Source organism: Lissotriton vulgaris, chromosome 8, assembly GCF_964263255.1.
Source record: "Lissotriton vulgaris chromosome 8, aLisVul1.2, whole genome shotgun sequence".
Lineage (NCBI taxonomy): Eukaryota > Metazoa > Chordata > Amphibia > Caudata > Salamandridae > Lissotriton > Lissotriton vulgaris.
In genome coordinates this window covers 779,468,307-779,493,472 of record NC_141696.1, presented here as the reverse complement: position 1 = coordinate 779,493,472, position 25,166 = coordinate 779,468,307, and the positions used below count along the sequence as shown (strand labels likewise).

Here is a 25,166-nt window from a genome sequence, read left to right as displayed (position 1 = left end):
GTCGTGTACAACTCCGAAAGCATAACGTGAATCTGTGTATATGTTAACATTTCTGTTCTTGGCTAGTATACAGGCTCGGGTCAGAGCGATGAGCTCTGCTGCTTGAGCGGACAGTGTATCAATACGATATGTTTCTTTAACTTCAGTTTCAGTGGTCACTGCATAGGCGGCCACTAATTCTCCTGTGTTTGTTCTCATACATGAACCATCCACGTAAAGTGTCAGGTCTGGATTTGTCAGTGGAACATCAGTTAAGTCTCGTCGGGGTTTTGTTACTGTATTAATGATCTCTATACAATCATGCGGGGCTGAATTAGTCATAATCGAAGGTAACAATGTTGCGGGATTCAGGATGTTACAACGTCTGATTTCTATGTGTGGCTGGAATAGTGTCAGTTCATAACCTGTCAGTCGTGCTATAGTCAAGTGTTGAGTCTGGGTTCGATTAAAAAGAACCTCTACAGAATGTGGAACTTGTACTGTTAATTGATGTCCTAAAACAATTGAATCGCTCTGTCTGATTGCTAGGGCTGTCGCTGCGACTGACTTTAAGCACGAGGGGAGCGCCTGGGCTACTGAATCCAATGTACTTGAAAAATAAGCGCAAGGCTTATGTGAACCTGCTTGATCTTGAGTGAGGACAGACAACGCTGTACCATCACGTTCTGTAACAAAAAGCGTAAAGGGTTTGCTGTAACATGGTGTCGCTAAAACTGGTGCTTGACATAAAGCTTTCTTTAATTCCTCAAAGGCCTGTGTATGTTCCTGAGTCCAAGGAAGGGCAGTCGAAGTCGCTGCCTCCTGTGTTGTCAACTGAATGAGTGGTTTAGCTAGAAATGCATACTGGGGAATCCATTGTCTGCAGTACGAGGTGAGGCCTATAAAGGCCCACACTTCCTTTTGTGTCTGGGGTTGTGGCATATTTACAATTAACTGAATGCGGTCAGGAGTGAGCTGTCTCCCCACTTTGGACAGCAAGTGACCCAAGTACACAACTTGCTGAACACAGAATTGTAGCTTCGAAGGAGACACCTTGTGTCCCTTGTCGGCCAGAAAATGTAGAACTATCAGTGATGCTTGTTCACATTCGGGCTCACTTCGTGCGGTGATCAGCAGATCATCGACGTATTGCAGTAAAGCGGTGTTAACTGGCATTTGAATACAATCGAGTTGTCTTTTCAGTGCTTGACTATAGATGCTGGGGCTTTCTGTGAATCCTTGAGGTGCGCGTGAAAATTTGAAACTTCGTCCATTTAAACTGAATCCGAAGAGGTATTGGCTCTCTGGATCAATGGGCACACTGAAGAAGGCGTTCTTGAGGTCAATTACAGTAAAGAACGTTGCTTCTGAATCAATAGCAGTCAATAGGGAAGAGATGTCGGGAACCACAGGGTACTGTGGAACGATGCATTTATTCAGTTCTCGTAAATCAATCACCAACCGATATACTGGCGGTGCATTGGGATCAGTACGTTTAAGAATCGGAATGATAGGGGAATTACAGATATTGGAGTCGGTCTCTACGACCACTCCTTGGGCAATGAGCTCTTCAATGATTTCCAGTAAAGCCACTACAGCATCGGGTGGTAACTTGTATTGTCTGATTCTTGGTAAAACAACTCCTTGTTTGAGTGTAACACGGTATGGTGTGATGTGCATGCAACCTACATCGGTCGGGCCTTGTGCCCACAGGTGCTTCGGTACATTTTTCAATCTGACATCAAACTCTCGTAATACATAGTGACCCTTAAAGTCACGTAGGAAAAGTCTAACTCCTTCCGGAGAACAACATATCACAGCTCTCAGAGCCTTCAATGTTTTGATACCTAACAGATTTTCGGGACATGATTTCGTAAGTAATAAGTCTGTAACACGTGATAATGGACCCACAGCCAGGGGGACTGGTTTTGATACCTCATTTACAATAGGCTGTCCTGAAAAACCAAGGGAAACATTCTGTGAGCCTGAGAGGGGTGCCCCTGGGACTTCATTATGGCTTATTGTTGTGCGGCTTGCCCCTGTGTCAATTAAAAACTTTCTATCTTTTCCCAATACTCGACTGTGTACGTAAGGACCCTCTTGATCTACAGGAATCTCAATAAGAGGCAAGCCAACCTCCCTCTCTAGGCTGTTTCATGTGTATCGTTGATAATCGGGATAATCAGATTGGGCATACTGGCACATCTGTCGTGAAACTTGCTGCGTTGCGGCTATGGGCTGTGACTGTGGCTGTGATCCCGCTGCTGTCTGTGCTGTATGTGGTGGAGCATGCATAGGTTGTGAATTCTGTGAAGTCTGTTGCTGACCCTGATCTTGTCTAGGCGGATGCGGTCTTTCTTTAGTTTTACCTGTTGCTATATTGTGCTTCAGGACTGGACATTCATGTACGTAGTGACCTGGCTGCTTGCAGTAATTGCATGTCCCTTTAACGGGAGCTGCGGCATTACCTGTCTGGGTCGTACCCTTTCTCTGGCCGTCGGCTGGAACCGACTGGGCCACTAACATTTTCATTTTCGTGTCTTTCATACGTCTCTGTTCGTGATCCTGCTCTTCTCTAATTCTGTTCTGATGGTATTGTAACATTTGTAACATCTGGGATGGCGTATTTGCTTGCCATGTACTTTCAACTTTATATACACGGTTTTTGACTGCTGTCAGGGAATTCTCGACTAACTTTGATACAAAAAGATGTGGGTACGACTCGCTACCTGGTTTTAGGCCACTATTAATAATGAAACATTTCTCGAATCTTGAATAGAAGTCACTGGTATCTTCATCGTGTTTCTGTTTACAGGCTGAGATTGCGTCCCAGTCTTCCTTTTTGGTGGTCAGTAATCTTGGCAGAACCTGTACTATCAAACCTGGTAATGCTTTAGCTTTCTCCCCAAGGCCTAGCCCTGGGGTACGAAGTTTCTCCTCGTCTTCTATTTCTGTCCATATAATCTTTTTGTCTCCCACCTCCCACTCTCTTTCCTTGAGTTTCTCGTAGATGCCCGTGGGCAACAGTACCTTTAACATTTTCATGATATCTGCATATGTGTAATCTCCCATCAGTAACATGTCTTTAAGTTCTCTGTGAAAACCTGCAGGGTCTTTATCGTGACAGGGTACTAGTTTCTTCATTTCCAATAGTTCTAACTTGGTCAGAGGTGTGTGTACATACACACGTTTCAAGGTATTATCGGTACCCATAACTGGATGTACTTCTCGTAAAGGGTTCTGTCTTTCTAAACGTTCCATATGATACATTTTTCTTTCTGGGGGCGGAGCGGGAACATATTGTGGGCCTAAGAAAGTGCTATATCTGTGCCGTTGTTCTAGAATTATTTGAATTAACTTGGTACTTAGGCCTCTCCATCTATCCATGAGTAGTGCTTCTAATGTATCGTGTAAGGGACCTGGATCAGAATGTTGATTTCTGTATAACCTGAGGAGGTGTTGAATCATATATGTACCTGCTCATTTCTGCTCGTCTGGTGATAGGTTCAGAAATGTCTGCGCTACTGTGTCATCATTGTATATGTTAGGATTGTCAGCCCATAGTACTGCTGACCGGGCTAGTTCTTGTTCATCCATAGAATTGAGTACATGGTACCCCATTCGTTCTCGAAGCATTTTATCAGTGTCTTGGAACTGATGTTCAGGAGAATTCGGTTTTGATATGCCAGAGAGAAAAACTCTCTTGCTTTCTGGACGAATGCCTTTCCTAAGGTAAGTTCCCTTACCTACATACGCTATCGTATCTGTAGTTATTTCTGGTTCTTCAGGTCCTTCCTCCTCGTCGGAGGAAGCATTCTCTTTTTCTTTCTCGTGTATTTCTATTACTGCTTTTCTTATTTTCTTGTACATGCTTGATATACAGTTCACTTTATCATGCTTTCCATCGGCTATATTTTGACCCCACTTGTTTAGTGCGTCCATTTCATCCTGGTCTGTCCCAGGCCTGTCTCGTTCTCTTATTAAGCAATTTATGAAAAAACGTAATATATATGCTTGAGTGTCAACTTTCTGATGTGCCAGGGCCTCCTTAATACTTTCAGGATTTTCCCCAGTCTGGACAAAATGATATATTCTATCTAGGTGATCAGTCATCCCTGAGAATAACACTAGGTAATCTGTAGCTTGTCGCAAACGTAATGATGCTATCAACATTCTATCGTCTTTGCCGGGTACTGGATCGTATCTGCAAACTGGAAGTTGTTCTTTGAGTATGTCGAGACGGGGTGACTGGAGTGTAGGGTGCTTCTGCATGTCTCTAAGGTGTAATCTGTGTGTTGCTGGCGGGGTCTGGTAACCCCCGGTTACACCTCCTGAGGCGGAGGCTTGGGCATTATCCCTCTGTGGAGTCTGTATGTGTACTTGAACTTGTCTCTTAATAGGATCAGGCAAAAACGGATTTGGTATCTTAACCTTAGGTGAGGGAAGTGGTGGAGGTGGAGGAACGACAGGCTGTCAGACGGGGGAACTTTGTTGCGGTAATGGCGGGATATGGTCTGTAGGCGGGTTGCCACCTCCGTCCCCGTCACCGTCAATAGGCGGGGCGTGTGAATTGGTGTAAGCGGGTGCTACATCGTCTAGATAAGAATTCAGAAATATGTCTTTAGTAGTCCTGTGATTTACTTTAGTTGGAACCAATGGTGGCGGCAGATTTTTCGGTAATTCTGAAGTGGTTTCAGGCGAACCCTCGGCCACAAGATACATGCCATTTACAAGATTGTTTCGTGCGCGGTCTACTTGTTCTGCTTTTACTCGGATTCCTTCATTAACTAATTCGTTCTCTCGGGCTTTATCTGACTCTTCTCTGTCTATCTTCTCTACGGAGTGCTTTTTCAGCACGTTTATGTGATTCTTTACGCCAAAATTCTATGGCGTCCTTCTGAGATTGTCTGGCTTTCTTTTTCCATAGTGCTTCTTCTACCTTCATGATGCACTCGGCATCCCATGTTCCGGTAACAGGCCATCTGTGTCTCTCGTCTAGATGCTTAGTATAATCGGCCCATAAATCTAGATACAATATGGCATCTAAGCCATGCTTATGATACATGAAATTTCCAGGAGTGTCCCTAGGGGGGATAGGAATTTCTTCCTCTAGTATCCCTTTCCTAGTTCCTATCTGCTTTAACTTATTGAAAAACGGCATCTTGTTTACTTAGTACTGAATGCTCAATCCTTGCTACTTAACTCTGAACACAGCTAGTTACACAAGAACACAATAATGCACATTAAAAACAGTCACTCATACCACGACATTAATCACATGAAAGACATTTGAGACATATATGACTACTACAGTGCAAGAACTGGAATAACGGATATACTGCTAAACAGTACAGATACACTGTCTAAAACAGTAGGCAATTGTTGGCATGGACGGGCACCTGTGAAAACCACTGCTACTGGCACAGTGGAGGCAATTGTTGGCATGGACATGGACAGGCACCTGTGAAAACTACTGCTACTGGCACACTGAAGGCAATTGTTGGCATGGATAGGCACCTGTGAAAACTACTGCTACTGGCACACTGGAGGCAATTGTAGGCATGGATAGGCACCTGTGAAAACCACTGCTACTGGCACACTGGAGGCAATTGTTGGCATGGACAGGCATCTGTGAAAACTACTGCTACGGTCACACTGGAGGTCATTTTTGGCGTGGGGTAACAGTGGCAAAATACTGGCACTAGCTCATTGGAGATGCTTCTTGGCATATGGGAGGAAAACCATGACATACAGGGGCAACAATCACAACATTCTAGCCCTGATGTACTAGATTTAAATCCACCCTCTGCAGTTTCTCTATGGGGGTGTTGCCCCCCTGGACCCTAAGTGCAGACCGCGTTTGTGTACCCAAACCCGTCTTTACCGGATACATAATAATGCACCCGTCTAGATACGTCCCAGCAATGGTACTCACCGGGAAGCACGGAATCGGAAGGCCTCGGAAAACTCGACTGGACTGGACCGGACTGGACTCGACTCGACTCGACACGTGGATACTTCGGAAACTGGTGGGCCTCTTGACACCTCGGACCTTGCTTCTTTCGGCTAGGCTCTGGTCGGGATCCTCCGCACTCCTCACCGCCTCGTCTGGGTGCTGATCGCAGTCTTCGTCACCTCCGTGGGCCAGAGGGAGATACAGGAAATCCTGCCAGTACGCGTAGTTCCGTCTAACTGATGGCAGGGGACAGAGCTTGCAACGCACCAACCGGCGCGTGGGGTGGGGGAGGGGTCCCTATTCGGGCGCCAAAATAATGTGGTAAATATTTGATTTACCGTCTTAATTTCTATGCAGGTAAGTACTTAACAAAAATAACTCAATTGGAAAGAAAGAGGCAGAGTCCGTGGTGTTAGAGTTCTTAGGGGTTTTATTCCTTAAAAAGGAATGGTCATGGTACCAGATCGGATATCTTGTTCCTGCCACCACTGGGGTGCAGGAAGGGATAGAGCCCTATTTTATTGACAATACATAGCTTATATACTTAAATCATACAATAGAAACCAATACAGGAGGCGTAACAGCTGAGAGAAACAAGATAACAGCATACACGTGGTAGTGATACGTAATCAGAATGCGTGAACTGGGCGTGAACATAGAGGTGTGTGCTAGAAACGTCACATGTAAGTGTCACGAGTAGGTGGGTACTTAGCAGAATTTGGCAATGTCAGCAGAAATCTGAGGCCTGGATGCGCGCGCAGCTGCATGGCGCGTGGATGACGTGGAACTGGAGGGTACAGGGGACTTGACATTTACACTAGCGGAAAGAGACAGAAGTCTGGTATGTCGGATCAACTCGTACCTATATCATATCTGATATCTGATGTTTGGGAACCATATTATCTAGAGGGAAAGGTCTCTGGGGCAGAAGCTATTCTATACTGACTGTGAGTGCGTGTATAAGCGTCTAAGTGTCTGCATGAGATGTGAGGGGGCATGGGCCTACCATGGTAACAGAGGCTATGAATTACTTGCACGGAGACAGTGAGGCCGGGCCCTTTGCTCTGCAGCTGGAAGATGTTTACTTGAACTAGTAGGCAGGAATGTATGTTTGAGGAGCGGAACAGATAATTCGAAGGTTGAATACAGTGTTGGCAGGCAGCAGGCTGAACTAAGCGCCGTTAGCCGCACAGGGAGTAAGGCAGAGGTCACGGGTACAGAGGCAGCCTGGGCTGAGGCTTTCAGAGTCAGAAGGCAGAAAAAAAGCTCGATGGCAGAATTCAGGGCCTACTTCGCCAGAGCTGAAAAACGTGTAAAGTACACCACAAAAAGACATTGGCATGGCATATTTAGGAACAGAATATTCAACCCATTCAGGGTGGATCTGAAAGAGGACATGTTAACGTTGGACGCAAATGTATTTGCGTCTTCATAGCTGGCACAGGAGGGAAGTTACATGCACTTTAAGCTGGTACATGGAGATGGTGGGGTACACGTTAGGGAACATTTCTCGACCACAAAATTTATATTTCCCCAGGAGGGACGTATTATTAATACTATTACCCTGGGCCGGGGGCATTGCACTTATGGCTGTCATGTATTACTCATGCAGCTTTGGAGAGACATATTATTAATATTATTACCATGGGCTGGGGGCATTGCACCCGTGGCCGTCATGTATTAATCGTGCAGCTGAGGAGGGACGTATTATTAATACTATTACCCTGGGCCGGGGGCATTGCACCCGTGGCTGTCATGTATTACTCATGCAGCTTTGGAGGAACGTATTAATATTATTACCCTGAGCTGGGGGCATTGCACCTATGGCTGTCATGTATTACTCATGCAGCTTTGGAGAGACGCATTATTATTATTACAATGGGCCTGGGGCAATGCACCTATGTCCGTCATGTATTACTCATGCAGCTTTGGAAGGATGTATTATTAATATTATTGCCATGGGCTGGGGGCATTGCACCTATGGCCGTCATGTATTACTCATGCAGCTGAGTGACGTACTATTAATACTATTACCCTGGGCCGGGGGTATTGCACCTATGGTTGTCATGTATTACTCATGCAGCTTTGGAAGGAGGCATTATTAATATTATTACCATGGTCCAGGGGCATTGCACCTATGGCCGTCATGTATTACTCATGCAGCTTTGGAGAGACGTATTATTGATATTATTACCATGGGCTGGGGGCATTGCACCTATGGCTGTCATGTATTACTCATGCAGCTTTGGAAGGATGCATTATTAATATTATTACCCTGAGCCGGGGGCATTGCACCTGTGTCCGTCATGTATTACTCATGCAGCTTTGGAGAGACTTATTATTATTATTACCCTGAGCCGGGGGCATTGCATCTATGGTTGTCATGTATTACTCATGCAGCTTTGGAGAGACGTATTATTAATATTACCCTGAGCCGGGGGCATTGCACCTGTGGCCGTCCTGTATTACTCATGCAGCTTTGGAGAGACGTATTATTAATATTATTACCCTGAGCCGGGGGCATTGCACCTGTGGCCGTCATGTATTACTCCTGCAGCTTTGGAGAGACGTATTATTAATATTATTACCATGGGCTGGGGGCATTGCACCTGTGGCCGTCATGTATTACTCATGCAGCTTTGGAGAGACGTATTATTAATATTATTACCAGGGGCCGGGGGCATTGCACCTGTGGCTGTCCTGTATCACTCATGCAGCTGAGGAGTGACGTATTATTAATAATATTACCCTGAGCCGGGGGCATTGCACCCCTGGTCGTCATGTATTACTCATGCAGCTTTGGAGAGACGTATGAGTAATATTATTACCCTGGGCCGGGGGCATTGCACCTATGGTCGTCATGTATTACTCATGCAGCTGAGGAGTGACGTATTATTAATATTATTACCCTGAGCCGGGGGCATTGCACCTATGGTCGTCATGTATTACTCATGCAGCTGAGGAGTGACGTATTATTAATATTATTACCCTGAGCCGGGGGCATTGCACCTATGGTCGTCATGTATTACTCATGCAGCTGAGGAGTGACGTATTAATAATATTATTACCCTGGGCCGGGGGCATTGCACCTATGGTCGTCATGTATTACTCATGCAGCTGAGGAGTGACGTATTATTAATATTATTACCCTGGGCCAGGGGCATTGCACCTATGGTCGTCATGTATTACTCATGCAGCTGAGGAGTGACGTATTATTAATATTATTACCCTGAGCCGGGGGCATTGCACCTATGGCTGTCATGTATAGCTCATGCATCTTTGGAGAGACGTATTATTAATATTATTACCATGGGTCGGGCCATTGCAACTACGGCTGTCGTGTATTACTCATGCAGCCTCCGAGAGACATATTATTAATATTATTACCATGGGCAGTGGGCATGGCACCTATGGTCGTCATGTTTTACTCATGCAGCTTTGGAGGGATGTATTATTAATATCATTACTATTGCACGTGTTACCATCATTTAGAGGCATTTCAAATGCTGGAAATCGGGCACGGGACAACGACTGCTGTAATCTTATCTGACGTGGTCTACACGACACTACACAACACAAATAATAGCAGCTCGGGTGCTTTTCTTCGAAAAAGTTGGAGACCCCAGCAGTAGGCAATACACAGATGTGGGAGCAGTACCCTCAAAGACGGTAGAATTTTAGGCACAAACCGGAGCCAGGAACCTATTTTACATTTCTCTCATTATTTTATTATAATTTATAATGCTTCCAGTGAGGGTCTTTAGGAGTCGTGAATATGCACCACCCGCTTCCCCAGCAGTCAGCCTGCACTGCCAAAAGAACCAGTATTTAAGTGGCCTTTCCTGAGAACAGTTTAATTTTTCTTTTAGTTTTACTGAGCGCAAACTCAACCCGAAGGTATCAGAGCGCTTTACATGAGCACTGGTTATGTTATAGATGAACACATTCATTTTTTTAGGCATGGAGAGAAGAACTGTTTTGGCCAGAATCATAGGATGTTGAGCATCTCTGCCGAGACTCAAACCCGGTTCCCCAGCTTCGAGGTTGACCGCTCTAGCCGTTAGGCCACAGCCGGTCCCCTAATTATATCACAGACCGGAATTGTGAAGCTGCCACTATTTTTTAAGAATTGGAAGCTGGAGCCGGTTCCAAGGTTGTGCAAGTGCCATCTAATATAAAAGCTATTAGCTAATAGGTGCCGTTGTTGGTTATTCATTTTGGATAGCAACCAGAAGGTCAAGCTGCAGGGTGCTGAAGAGGAACCCCCCATCATGTCACTTAACTCTGAAGAGAATGGCACACTACACTGACGGAAACTCACCAGCACAAAAATGCACACAAAAGGGCTCTAGTGATGAAGTCTACATTTTACTAATCAGAAAATGTATATTTTTGTGCCTCACTCATCTGGCTTCCACTTGTGCTTTTATTTTTTGCTCCTCTTTTTATCTTTCTACAACCTTTAATTTCGTGGCCCGATTTCATGATTTTTTTTACCATATTCTGAACATTTTCTCAAGTATCTCTGCTGTTTCTTGACCAGGTTAATTTTCTGTTTTGTGAAACATCTTAAGAAAACATTAATCCTGCAAAATAGTTTATTACCATAACCGATACTTACTCGCAGCACTTCTCGCCCTCGTCTTTGCTACTCCCTGGACTGGGCATGATGAGGCGGAAACAGTAGAGCGAGTGAAGGGAAGGCAGCAAGGGACAGAAAATGACCCATCCGTGCATGGCTTCATAATAAAGTCATGCTGTGATTGGCCATGTTCTTCTGTAAAGCCAAACCTGCTACCTCCAAGACTAGGCCTACTCTTCTCCTTTTGAGCCAATCCAGAAGCTGCTTCACACCATAGGAGCAGCATCCGGATTGGCTGGAGCAGGCAAAGTCAGCTCTCCTTAGCAGACTGGGGAGGCTGCAGGTGTTATCCCTGGCTCACTAACGTTGTGCAGGTAGGAGAGGCCTTATGTGCACATGTCGGGTTGGTCATAGGATGACACCCATTCACCCTGAACTGCGCACGTCTTTAGACTCAGACTCAGAAACTCTTCCAGTGCTGTCCATAATAATGCCCCACCCCCGCCCACTCATAAATTGAATGTCTGCTGCTTGCAATGTGCAGCCAGCCCACGGCTGTAATATAAGCATGACTGCCAGTAATATAAACTTTCTAAATGCATCTTAGGGTCCAGGGGGGCAACACCCCCATAGAGAAACTGCAGAGGGTGGATTTAAATCTAGTACATCAGGGCTAGAATGTTGTGATTGTTGCCCCTGTATGTCATGGTTTTCCTCCCATATGCCAAGAAGCATCTCCAATGAGCTAGTGCCAGTATTTTGCCACTGTTACCCCACGCCAAAAATGACCTCCAGTGTGACCGTAGCAGTAGTTTTCACAGATGCCTGTCCATGCCAACAATTGCCTCCAGTGTGCCAGTAGCAGTGGTTTTCACAGGTGCCTATCCATGCCTACAATTGCCTCCAGTGTGCCAGTAGCAGTAGTTTTCACAGGTGCCTATCCATGCCAACAATTGCCTTCAGTGTGCCAGTAGCAGTAGTTTTCACAGGTGCCTGTCCATGTCCATGCCAACAATTGCCTCCACTGTGCCAGTAGCAGTGGTTTTCACAGGTGCCCGTCCATGCCAACAATTGCCTCCAGTGTGCCAGTAGCAGTGGTTTTCACAAGTGCCTGTCCATGCCAACAATTGCCTCCAGTGTGCCAGTAGCAGTGGTTTTCACAGGTGCCTGTCCATGCCTACAATTGCCTCCAGTGTGCCAGTAGCAGTGGTTTTCACAGGTGCCTGTCCATGCCTACAATTGCCTCAAGTGTTCCAGTAGCAGTAGTTTTCACAGGTTCCTGTCCATGCCAACAATTGCCTCCAGTGTGCCAGTAGCAGTGGTTTTCACAGGTGCCCGTCCATGCCAACAATTGCCTCCAGTGTGCCAGTAGCAGTGGTTTTCACAGGTGCCCGTCCATGCCAACAATTGCCTCCAGTGTGCCAGTAGCAGTGGTTTTCACAAGTGCCTGTCCATGCCAACAATTGCCTCCAGTGTGCCAGTAGCAGTGGTTTTCACAGGTGCCTGTCCATGCCTACAATTGCCTCCAGTGTGCCAGTAGCAGTGGTTTTCACAGGTGCCTGTCCATGCCTACAATTGCCTCCAGTGTTCCAGTAGCAGTAGTTTTCACAGGTGCCTGTCCATGCCAACAATTGCCTCCAGTGTGCCAGTAGCAGTGGTTTTCACAGGTGCCCGTCCATGCCAACAATTGCCTCCAGTGTGCCAGTAGCAGTGGTTTTCACAGGTGCCTGTCCATGCCAACAATTGCCTCCAGTATTCCAGCAGTAGACGTTTTCTATGAGTCCCTCTATAAGCTACGAATTACCTTCAGTATGTTAGGGCCAATGGCAGACTAGCAAGCATACCATCATCTCACTCACATTTACTCAACCACACTCATTCATTTCACTCAGTCTACCTCACTCTCACTCATTCTTACTCTGACACCATCATACTCACTCATACTCTCTTGCTCTAACTCTGTCATTCTCACACACTCTATCACTCATTCTCTCTCCTTCATTCACACTGACTCTAGTTCTTACTCACTCATACTTTATCACTTGTGCACTCACTCCTATTGTCACTCATTCTGACTCACTCATGCTCACTGCCACTCATTCTCACTTCTTCTCAATCCCAGATTACCGATTCTTAAATACCGAATCATATCGATTTGGTATTTAAGAACAGGCAAATGGGATGTAGGTAATTTTTCTTAAAAAATGACCGAATCGGTAAGTTTCGGTAATTATCGAATCGGTATTTACCGATTTTGTAATTGCCATTCATTCCTATGGGCCTGGAGGCCCATAGGAATGAATGTCAGTTACCGAATCGGTAAATACAGATTCGGTAATTGGGGGGAAACATTGAAGGGTGGCAGGGTGTCACTTTGACACCCTGTTGCACCCCTCAATTGTGTATGGGTGCACATGTTGCAGTCATGGCACTGTTGGAAAAGAAAAAATATGCTTTTTCAAAGGTTTTCATTATTTACCACCAACTTGTAGTTGGTGGTAAATAACGAATCCTAAAATGGGAAAATCACTCATTTGAGTGCTCCCTTCATATCAGGATTCGGTAATTTACCGATTCCTTAAATTACCGATTCAGTAAATTACCGAATCCTTCTTTTTTAGCCTCCTACATCTGGAAAGCCTATTACCGGTCGGTAACGGCCAATTTCGGCCATTACCGACAGGTAATAGCCTACCTACATCTGGCCCCAAGTGCTTAGTCATGCGATACCCGAGAATGTGCTATGTCATGTGACCCCAGTCACTGTTTTCTAACCATAGATAGTTAAGTGTTTCACTCCTAAAAATACTGCCATAACTTTGACATCTCCTGTGGAAACTGATTTCACTGTGTTTGTTTCTCTGTTTTGCAGGATGTCAGAATCACCCTAAGCAGGTAAGACTGATTTATTATACTCCTGTCAGTGTGTAAGGAGCAGGTCTCAATGCTTCTGTGTGTAAAGGCCACTCTGAGCTCACACAAAGTGTTAGGAAACTTTCAGATCCTCATAAATTCACTTTAAATTCTCCAAAAAAATCTTAAGTCCTCATAAACCTCCCCTGCAACATCAGGAAACTCTCTTAAATTTTCTTAAGTCCCTGCAAGTTTGCAGAAAACTCTTTTGAGTCTTGAAATAATTTCCACAGAAATGAGCTGCTGTTCTCATAAAACATATTTGTATCTTTAAAGCTTAACTGAAGTAGTACGAAAAGTACCCTGAACTTACAGAAAAAGCAAGCCCATTCTGGAATAGTCCCCCAGATTTTGCTCAATTCAGAGTTGGGCAAAAACTAAGTCATAATGTCCTAACTATACAGACACAAATGGTGGCTATGCTCACAATTGAATCCCATTTTTAGCACTATTGTTAGGGATGTTAGAACATACACATATAACTTCATGTGGGGTACAGGTGCTACCATGGTACTACAGACACCCTGCCACCTAGGGGTGGCAGGGTGTCTGTACTACCATGGTAGCACCTCTATCATGCTACACCTGCTTAGGACAATGTCCTTGGCAAAAAATATACAAAATAATAAGGACTACAGAACACATAGAAATTCCATTTAATAAAGAAATTAGTCCTAATATGAAGTCCATCAAATTTTTGTATTTTTTTGTGCAGTTATTTTATTCCATTTGTAGTTTTCACAGTGTTCGGTTTATATATAAGCGGGAATGGCCAATATCTGGTCTATATGAGCAAAAGCAGCTGACACGTGTTTCGTCCATTGGGCTTTGTCAAGGCTGCAGAAATACAAAATACAAACATTGGAATGGAACATCATCTCTCATGAAATCTTTTACGTAAAATTCTTATGAGTCAACCTCATATAGCAGTGAAGAGGCGTTGGAAAATAGTGACATGAAATTAAATATGCTGGTCACACTGCACTGAGGAAATTGTGTAAAAATGCATGATAGCGTCAGCTCACCCAAATCCATAAAAAGTGGTACCCATGATAGGTGATGTTGACCGAAAGATGAGAACACAAGGAAGGGGGCCATAGAGTATGCCTGTATATATTATAATACAAGCGAAAAACTCGATTTTGCATGCATTGTGCTTTCTTAGATACAAAAATATGTGTATTTAGTGTTCCATTTTGCATTCAAGGATAGAATAAACATTAGTAGTGAGATTTAATGAAAATATAGAATACCTGAGCTCCCTGTAGTAAGGACAATGTCCAAAAGTAGTCCGAGAGATACAGAGAAGATCTTATCAGAATCTATTTAAAATATATATACAATCTTGTGTATATGCGACCATGCTGAGGAAAATATAGTAGTGTGCGGAAAAGTAAACATTAGTTCACCACAAGGAGAGCGAAGTCTCCTCCGATGTAGAAAGGGAAGTGCAAAGAACAACATATAAAAGTAGACCAGTTCAGAATGGAAACTGGTCACCCAGGGTAAACGAGGGAAGTGAATCCATGTGTAGTGCAATACAATGAGAAGGGCAAATATATGAATGTTTGTCTTGCGAATTTCCTAGTGGAGTGGGAAATAAGCAAGATGCATTTTATTACTGACTGGTGGTGATCGGTCAGTATAATACCAAAAGAGGCCATCTAGGGAAACCTACCAAACCCACATATTTCTGAAACCTAGAGACCCGGGAAAGTCCAGGGAGGTATGCCTTGCCTGGATCTCCCAACGTTTCCCTAGCCAGAATACCCTGCAATCAAAATCAAATTTTTCTCAAATTTCTGTGTGAGAGGTTGTAGGATCACCGGACTGACACAAATTTTCTAACACTCAGCGCTCCCCCATGTCTCCCGATAAAAATGATACCTCATTCATGTGGGTGGGTCAAGTAACCACGACGGGCAAGGGACCAAAAAATATTGTGGAGACTTCAAAGTTACCCATCATAAAACGACCTGCTTTTGCGGGGAGGGTGCATCTGGGTTTTCGCCACCGGGCTCATGGCCATCAAGGGGAACCTACCAAACCCACACATTTCTGCAAACTAGACACCTTGGGAGTCCAGTGAGGTATGGCTTTCGTGGATCCCTCAATGTTTTCTTACCCAGAATCCCCTGCAAAGTTCAAATTAAACAAAAATCACTTTCTCTATAATTATTTGCATGGGATCACCGTGCAGGCATGAATGTCCTACCAACCAACGTTATCCTTGTTCTCCCGAAAAAAATGATAGCTCACTTATGTGGGTGGGCCAAAGGCCTGTGACTGGGAAGAGCTAAAAACATAGGGCTTAAAGGCGTAGCACCGCAAATTGTAAGCGCTACATTAAAAACACAAATATGTTTTTTGCTGATTCTGCATTAGAGAGCCACACAAGTGAAGTATCATTTTACTCGGAGACCAAGGGTGGTAGGCCATTTGTGCCGGCACAGTAATCCACACAGAAATGTGCAAAAAAGAGATTTTTACAGCTAAATATGTTTGCAGGGCATTCTGGGTAAGAAAACACTGGGGGATCCATGCAAGCCATACCTCACTGGACTCCCCAGGGTGTCTAGTTTAAAACAATGTGTGGGTTTGATACGTTTTCCTAAACCGTCGCGAGCCTTGTGGCCAAAAAAACAGGTGACCCCCCCCCCCCCCCCCCCCCCCCCCCCCCCCCCCCCTGCAACACCAGGTGGTTTTATGATGGGTCATTTTGAAGTCTCCACAGTACGATTTGGACAATTTCCTGTTGCAGCCACTATGCCTACCCCCACAAGTGAGGTACTATTTTCACGGCTACCAACGGGGCCCAGCCTTCCATGGCCCACCGCATATGACACCACCTTGGCACTACCCATTCTTCCAACAAGGACCCCCACAGTTTTACCCTCTTAATCCGCCACCTTTTCAAGGCAGAGGTTGGGGCAGAGGAAGAGGGCAAAATCGAAACGGGCAAAAAGGAGTCCAGTGGCAAGACCAACGAACAACACCAACAGCAATGGAGACCAGGAGCACAACCTCCAGGGGGAGAAAAGCTTGATCGTTAATCTCTCAAAGAAGGTCCTCCCACCCACAGAGGAAAGTGTATTGGAAAAAGGCCTTGCTTTCGTTCCTACACCAACCCCAGACAGTTTCCAGGAGATGATAGAGATTAAACAACTTTTTAGGAAAGTGCGACTCCGTGCTTTCTTTCACAACAGCCCGGAGCCCCCCAACCAAGATAGTGGATTGAGGAAACCCTCCACCTTTACCCCCACTGACGGGATGGTCCCTCCGGAAGTCCTCACCTTTGAGCGAGCTGTCCTGACCAGTCTGCAGAATAAACCGCACGTCAAGCAGTTCCACAACTTGACTTCTGCAGAGAGACAAGCCTCTATCGCACTGGGAAAAGATGAATCAATCGTCATTAAACAAGCAGACAAGGGTGGAGCCACAGTCATCCAGGATTATGAGGATTACGACCGTGAGTGCAGACGGCAACTGTCAAATACCACTCACTATAGACCTCTATCTGAGGATCCAACTAAACGACTCACTACGACCATCATGAGCCTCATAATTGAAGCAGAGACCAACAAATGGATCAGTAAGAAAGAGGCAGATTTCCTGACGACCACGGAACCTGTCATGCCTTACTTCTACACCCTCCCAAAGATTCACAAAGGGACTACACCGGTCCCTGGGAGACCCATTGTCTCCGGCATTGGATCGCTTTTGGAGCCTCTATCCCAATTTTGCGATGCCTTTCTTCAACCTGTGGTAAAGCAGATACCTTCCTATCTACAAGACACCAGAGATGTCCTCCGGCTAATCAATGATGTGGACGGCAGAGAAGATGTCGACCTCCTTCTCACTCTAGACGTGGAAGCGTTGTACACCAACATCCCGCAGCAAGCAACCTTGGAGGCCGTAGAATCTGTTCTGCGGCAAGAAGAGTGGCAATCACCCACCCCAATAGCATTTATTATGGAACTAGCTAAGCATGGGCGAATTTTGCGAATCTCGCGTTCGCGAATTTTGCGGATTTGCGAACTCGCAATCCGCAAAATCCGCGAATTCTCGCGAATTTGCGGATTTTTTTTTGTGTGTTTGCGCGGGTTTCTGCCAGTTCGCGAGGGTTTTGTACAATGTCGCAAATTGCGAACTTACCTGTCGGGTCGCAAGTTTCGCGAACTTGTTGTTGTCTACGTGTCCAGCCTGTTTGGGACACTCTTCTTCACCACTGCCACTCTCTGTCACCACTGCCACTCTCTGACTACTCATGCCACCCTCTGGCCCACCCATGCCACCCTCTGTTTCATCACAGCACCCTCTGGTTGTCCAGTCAGTGTACATTATTGTGGCAACGCAAGCACACCTTCCCTGCCTCAAGTGACCTGAATTAATTTGGGGCTGATTAATGTCACAGAATATTTTTTTAGCTGGCACCTGCTTCCATAGTGCTTCCTGATTAGTGATCTTTTGAACTTGCTAAGTGCTTTCATTGTTGCAAAATTAGTTACAACACCTGCCCTGCCCCAACTGACAATAATGAATTAGGGGCTGATTAATGGATTTGAACCTCCAGCCTGGCTCCTGCTTGTCTCCCTTAGCTGTAATTCAGGACCTTTGTGGCATATGTGTAACTATTCTGAGGTTCAGAGCAGGGTCACATAATAGTTGCAACTGGCAACTGAACTCTGGAGGGGCCCCTCAGGAAGCACTACAGGAAATGGCTACTAATGATGAGCCTGAACTTTTGAACCTGGTAAGTAGTTTCAGTTTTGCTAAAATCGTATTTCTGCAATTTTGCACTTATTCGCGGGGCGCGAAGTTGTACTGGGAAGCCGCGAACTCACGCAAACAGTGCGAGCAGTGCGAGCAAAATCCGCTGCTCGCGGATTTGCGGATTTTGCGGGAGATTCGCGAATCTCGCGGATTGCGAATTTACCGAAAATCCGCGAGCGAAACGGATTTTCCGCCCATGCTTAGAACTAGCCCATATAGCCCTGACTGAGAACTTCTTCAGGTATGAGTCGCAAATCTACCATCAGATTCGCGGGACCTCGATGGGTTCGACGTTTGCACCGAGCCTGGCCTGCATCTACATGGCCAGCTTCGAGAAGAATCACATCTACCCACCTGAGCATAACCCATTCAGAGAACATCTCACTCTCTGGCGTCGATATATCGACGATATCCTTATCTTCTGGAAAGGGGATCGGACTAGTTGCGAAGCATTTTGCACATGGATCAATCAGCAAGACCCATTTCTGAAATTCACGGGCACTATCTCCGAGGTGTCTGTACCCTTCCTTGATTTGACAATCAAACTGGAACCTACGGCGATCACCACCACACTGTTTAAGAAAGGAACTGACAGGAACAGCCTGCTCTTATACAACAGCCACCATACGAGAGCCCTGAAGGATAACCTGCCTTTTGGGCAATTCCTGCGGCTCCGCAGGAATTGCACATCAACAACTGACTACAAACAAGAAGCCAAAAACTTACAGCTTAAACTTCAAGAGAGAGGGTACCCCACTCGACTCCTCAATACATCATCGAAAAGGGCACTCAATAATAACAGAGACTCACTGCTGGAAATCCAGACCAAGGAACAAGATGATACTATCACATGTGTAACATCTTACACAAGAAACTCAAATTTCACTAAAAAAAACATGAATTCACATTGGGACATCCTCAATACCGCAGGCCTTGATATACCCCGGCCGCGGTTTGCATTCAAGAGAACAACTAATCTCAAGGACACTTTGTTCCACACCCGCCCCAAGAAGATGAGTACCCGCCCAGTCAACACACTCTGGGATCTGCTACCTGTAACGGGACATTATCGCTGTGGGTCATGTGTAGTCTGCCCCCAAACGATCCAAGAAAAAGCCATAGAACTTCCAAATGGTTTTACCTGGCACTTAAATAAGCATACGAATTGCAACAGCGCTAGATGCATCTATCTATTGATATGCCCATGCAAAATGATCTACATCGGGATGACGATGCGTACCGTGAAACTTCGAATCATGGAACACAACAGTAATATCCGTTGCAAAAAGACTCACACCAGGCTGTACGAACACTGTAAGCATCACAACCATCAGGCTGAAAATATACAATGGACTATTCTCGAATGCCACCCATCAATCACCCAACAGGCATTATTCAGAATGGAACAGCGATGGGTACATCGCCTCCGAACCGAGGAACACGGTTTAAATGACTCTGTACCGTGGAATATGCTAGCCAGATGATCTAGATTCGGGTGGCCCCCATCGTCGGGCATGGCACTTCCCGCAATACCATGAAGAGGGCACACCATTCAGTGTGTTATTTCAGAATTACTCTATTCCAAGATGGCGCTCCACTATGAGCAGTGATTCGGCCCATTTGCCCGTAACTACGCTGGCCTGCGTTACCTAGCAACGCGCACACACCTACTCACGACGCCCGCTGGATTTTGCTACTTCAGTAGCTCAGCCGTCCACACATGCACCGGCTGTCCTGCGATCTCGCCGTTGTGGTAGGGGTAGGTGCTTAAAAGCCTAGTGCCTCGAGCATACAAGGTAAGATGCGGCCCGTGGAGACGACGGTTCCTGTATTCATAGCCGTCTGTCGCCATAGGTTACAAACATAACCAGAATACTTATTCTACCTAGGTAACTACCTGTGAGCTCAGGCCCCACGAGGACAGTCAGTGGGGACCGTCTACCAGGGACTCAGGGTAAGATCAATCTGAGAGTAATCACCCTGGTGTTTCAGTTTGCCATCCTTTCCAATACGCTGGTTCTGTACTTTTAATCTTATTCTCCCACATATACACTACCCCTTAGCTGTAAACCACTAATGAGTGAACAAGCATGGAGTGTATAGCCTTATGTACTACGTTTGCATGTAACCACTATACTGATGACATTTGGCAGTTCAAATTTAAACTCCCTTTTCCCGCTCTTTTCATATTCTCTCTCTCACCAACACCTCTTAATTTTGGGTGAGGTTTACTAGGACCTGACCACTTATACATGTTGACCTGTGACTGTATACACTCTCCTGATGTTAGGCGCAATATTGACCTAGCATGTTTTCCTCTCTCCCAACACCCAGGGCGGGAAACCACGCAGGATCCCATCTAGCGATAACCTGCAGGTTGTATTACAACTTTTACCTGTTGATGAGCAATTTGGTCCTGAAGAATTGCCTGATTGGCATGAAACATGTCGACCACACCATAGGCGAGGGTTGAACGAGGCAAGATCACTTAACTCTCTGTGCCTCTGTACCCCTCCCTTCACCATTTTTAACGAGGCAGTGAGCCATATCATCAAAGCTCCTTAATGGACTCTACTGACTTCTTTTAACTTTCCACACATGCTCACAACTACACTTCCCTTCTGGCCCCTCACACACATGCATCAAATGGCTAAGGAATAAAAGATCTCCGCAAAAGAGTAGCACTTCAAAGCTACCCGACAAGCATTGCACCGCCAGCCTGTCGTTGGAGCAGGAGGCCAATGATGACACAATACAATCATCGGGTGGGATGGCAGCAGTCGTCCAACCTTTGAGTTGTGTGAGGCATCCTAAATTCCGCGAAGGGATTCCCTTAATCTCCACCAATACACCCACCAGAGAGAGAATCTTTTCCTTTATTTAACCACTTCCGGGTGGGGAACTCTGTACACTCTTTTGATACCCAGTTTTGAGGACACGTACATTGGACCCCGGTAAATATTGTCCGCATTTGTCCCTCTTGTTGTTACAGTTCTGAGCGTGGGGTCTCCCCCCACGGGACTTTTTGGGTTACCAACGGTGTCAAATCTTTCACTAGCTTGGTCCACCCCTAATCAGTACTACTGATTAAGAAACCCCCCCCCAAACAGAACCCGCTGTAGTCTGGCTGGCATATTCTCACGTACCCTAATCATCTCCCGTCAACATGGAGGATGTCCCAGGCCTGAGCTTCGACGAGGACACCATTGCCGAGGCGTTAAGAACAGCACCACCATTACTGACTAACCCTCCAGCCTCTACATCAGGCACGTCCTCCGATGAGTGGGCAACACTGACGGAGATGAAAAAAGAACTCATAAGAATTACCATTCACGGTATTATGATGACCGAATACATCAGGAGTAACATAGCCCCACAGGGCTTGATCGTCAACATAGTCCCACGACTCTTTTTGGATGATAAGCAGTTCAAAGTCGATTGGTGCCAGGTCTCCTGGAAATGTACCAAAGACCTACTGTTCCTGATCTCACAAACAGCGAAACGCCTCTCTGATGCCCTATTGGAAAAAATCACAGCTTTGGAAGCCACAATGAAAAGTGCCATCCACAAAAATAATAAAACGGCCTTTACGACAAAGTTAGCTGAAATCAATCAAGAAATGGCCGACCATCACGAGTTTCTCTTAAACCAAAAAACCACCAAACTGCAAAAAGACATAATCAAATTTGAGAAAGAAAAAGTTTATCCCTATCTGAAAGACGGCTACAAAGGGAAACGCAACAATTACTCTTCTGACGAAAACTCAGACAACACTAGCAGACGTGGTTCAACAAGCAGTGATTCTAGCGGTGGGTATCCCGCGAGAAACTCGCGAGCACCATCACGTACCAACTGGCATCACGGCTACCAACAGGGCCCAGCCTTCCATGGCCCACCGCATATGACACCACCTTGGCACTACCCATTCTTCCAACAAGGACCCCCACAGTTTTACCCTCTTAATCCGCCACCTTTTCAAGGCAGAGGTTGGGGCAGAGGAAGAGGGCGAAATCGAAACGGGCAAAAAGGAGTCCAGTGGCAAGACCAACGAACAACACCAACAGCAATGGAGACCAGGAGCACAACCTCCAGGGGGAGAAAAGCTTGATCGTTAATCTCTCAAAGAAGGTCCTCACACCCACAGAGGAAAGTGTATTGGAAAAAGGCCTTGGTTTCGTTCCTACACCAACCCCAGACAGTTTCCAGGAGATGATAGAGATTAAACAACTTTTTAGGAAAGTGCGACTCCGTGCTTTCTTTCACAACAGCCCGGAGCCCCCCAACCAAGATAGTGGATTGAGGAAACCCTCCACCTTTACCCCCACTGACGGGATGGTCCCTCCGGAAGTCCTCACCTTTGAGCGAGCTGTCCTGACCAGTCTGCAGAATAAACCGCACGTCAAGCAGTTCCACAACTTGACTTCTGCAGAGACAAGCCTCTATCGCACTGGGAAAAGATGAATCAATCGTCATTAAACAAGCAGACAAGGGTGGAGCCACAGTCATCCAAGATTATGAGGATTACGACCGTGAGTGCAGACGGCAACTGTCAAATACCACTCACTATAGACCTCTATCTGAGGATCCAACTAAACGACTCACTACGACCATCATGAGCCTCATAATTGAAGCAGAGACCAACAAATGGATCAGTAAGAAAGAGGCAGATTTCCTGACGAGCACGTAATCTGTCATGCCTTACTTCTACACCCTCCCAAAGATTCACAAAGGGACTACACCGGTCCCTGGGAGACCCATTGTCTCCGGCATTGGATCGCTTTTGGAGCCTCTATCCCAATTTTGCGATGCCTTTCTTCAACCTGTGGTAAAGCAGATACCTTCCTATCTACAAGACACCAGAGATGTCCTCCGGCTAATCAATGATGTGGACGGCAGAGAAGATGTCGACCTCCTTCTCACTCTAGACGTGGAAGCGTTGTACACCAACATCCCGCAGCAAGCAACCTTGGAGGCCGTAGAATCTGTTCTGCGGCAAGAAGAGTGGCAATCACCCACCCCAATAGCATTTATTATGGAACTAGCCCATATAGCCCTGACTGAGAACTTCTTCAGGTATGAGTCGCAAATCTACCATCAGATTCGCGGGACCTCGATGGGTTCGACGTTTGCACCGAGCCTGGCCTGCATCTACATGGCCAGCTTCGAGAAGAATCACATCTACCCACCTGAGCATAACCCATCCAGAGAACATCTCACTCTCTGGCGTCGATATATCGACGATATCCTTATCTTCTGGAAAGGGGATCGGACTAGTTGCGAAGCATTTTGCACATGGATCAATCAGCAAGACCCATTTCTGAAATTCACGGGCACTATCTCCGAGGTGTCTGTACCCTTCCTTGATTTGACAATCAAACTGGAACCTACGGCGATCACCACCACACTGTTTAAGAAAGGAACTGACAGGAACAGCCTGCTCTTATACAACAGCCACCATACGAGAGCCCTGAAGGATAACCTGCCTTTTGGGCAATTCCTGCGGCTCCGCAGGAATTGCACATCAACAACTGACTACAAACAAGAAGCCCAAAACTTACAACTTAAACTTCAAGAGAGAGGGTACCCCACTCGACTCCTCAAGACATCATCGAAAAGGGCACTCAATAATAACAGAGACTCACTGCTGGAAATCCAGACCAAGGAACAAGATGATACTATCACATGTGTAACATCTTACACAAGAAACTCAAATTTCATTAAAAAAACCATGAATTCACATTGGGACATCCTTAATACCGCAGGCCTTGATATACCCCGGCCGCGGTTTGCATTCAAGAGGACAACTAATCTCAAGGACACTTTGATCCACACCCGCCCCAAGAAGATGAGTACCCGCCCAGTCAACACACTCTGGGATCTGCCACCTGTAACGGGACATTATCGCTGTGGGTCATGTGTAGTCTGCCCCCAAACGATCCAAGAAAAAACCATAGAACTTCCAAATGGTTTTACCTGGCACTTAAATAAGCATACGAATTGCAACAGCGCTAGATGCATCTATCTATTGATATGCCCATGCAAAATGATCTACATCGGGATGAGGATGCGTACCGTGAAACTTCGAATCATGGAACACAACAGTAATATCCGTTGCAAAAATACTCACACCAGGCTGTACGAACACTGTAAGCATCACAACCATCAGGCTGAAAATATACAATGGACTATTCTCGAATGCCACCCATCAATCACCCAACCGGCATTATTCAGAATGGAACAGCGATGGGTACATCGCCTCCGAACCGATGAACACGGTTTAAATGACTCTGTACCGTGGAATATGCTAGCCAGATGATCTAGATTCGGGTGGCCCCCATCGTCGGGCATGGCACTTCCCGCTATACCATGAAGAGGGCACACCATTCAGTGTATTGTTTCAGAATTACTCTATTTCAAGATGGCGCTCCACTATGAGCAGTGATTCGGCCCATTTGCCCGTAACTACGCAGGCCTGCGTTACCTAGCAACGCACACACACCTACTCCTGACGCCCGCTGGATTTTGCTACTTCAGTAGCTCAGCCGTCCACACATGCACCGGCTGTCCTGCGATCTCGCCGTTGTGGTAGGGGTAGGTGCTTAAAAGCCTAGTGCCTCGAGCATACAAGGTAAGATGCGGCCCGTGGAGACGACGGTTCCTGTATTCATAGCCGTCTGTCGCCATAGGTTACAAACATAACCAGAATACTTATTCTACCTAGGTAACTACCTGTGAGCTCAGGCCCCACGAGGACAGTCAGTGGGGACCGTCTACCAGGGACTCAGGGTAAGATCAATCTGAGAGTAATCACCCTGGTGTTTCAGTTTGCCATCCTTTCCAATACGCTGGTTCTTTACTTTTAATCTTATTCTCCCACATATACACTACCCCTTAGCTGTAAACCACTAATGAGTGAACAAGCATGGAGTGTATAGCCTTATGTACTACGTTTGCATGTAACCA

The 25,166-nt window shown here is 45.9% G+C and overlaps 1 protein-coding gene across 1 annotated transcript in view; it reads left to right on the top strand.

Moving 5' to 3' along the window:
* LOC147697976 (E3 ubiquitin-protein ligase TRIM39-like) overlaps nucleotides 1-25,166 on the top strand; it is a 331,555-nt gene that overhangs the window by 140,098 nt on the left and 166,291 nt on the right. Inside the window, exon 4 of the mRNA XM_086933382.1 lies at nucleotides 13,390-13,412. Within this exon, the coding sequence (XP_086789508.1) occupies nucleotides 13,390-13,412 (23 nt within the window). The remainder of the gene's footprint in view (nucleotides 1-13,389; nucleotides 13,413-25,166) is intronic.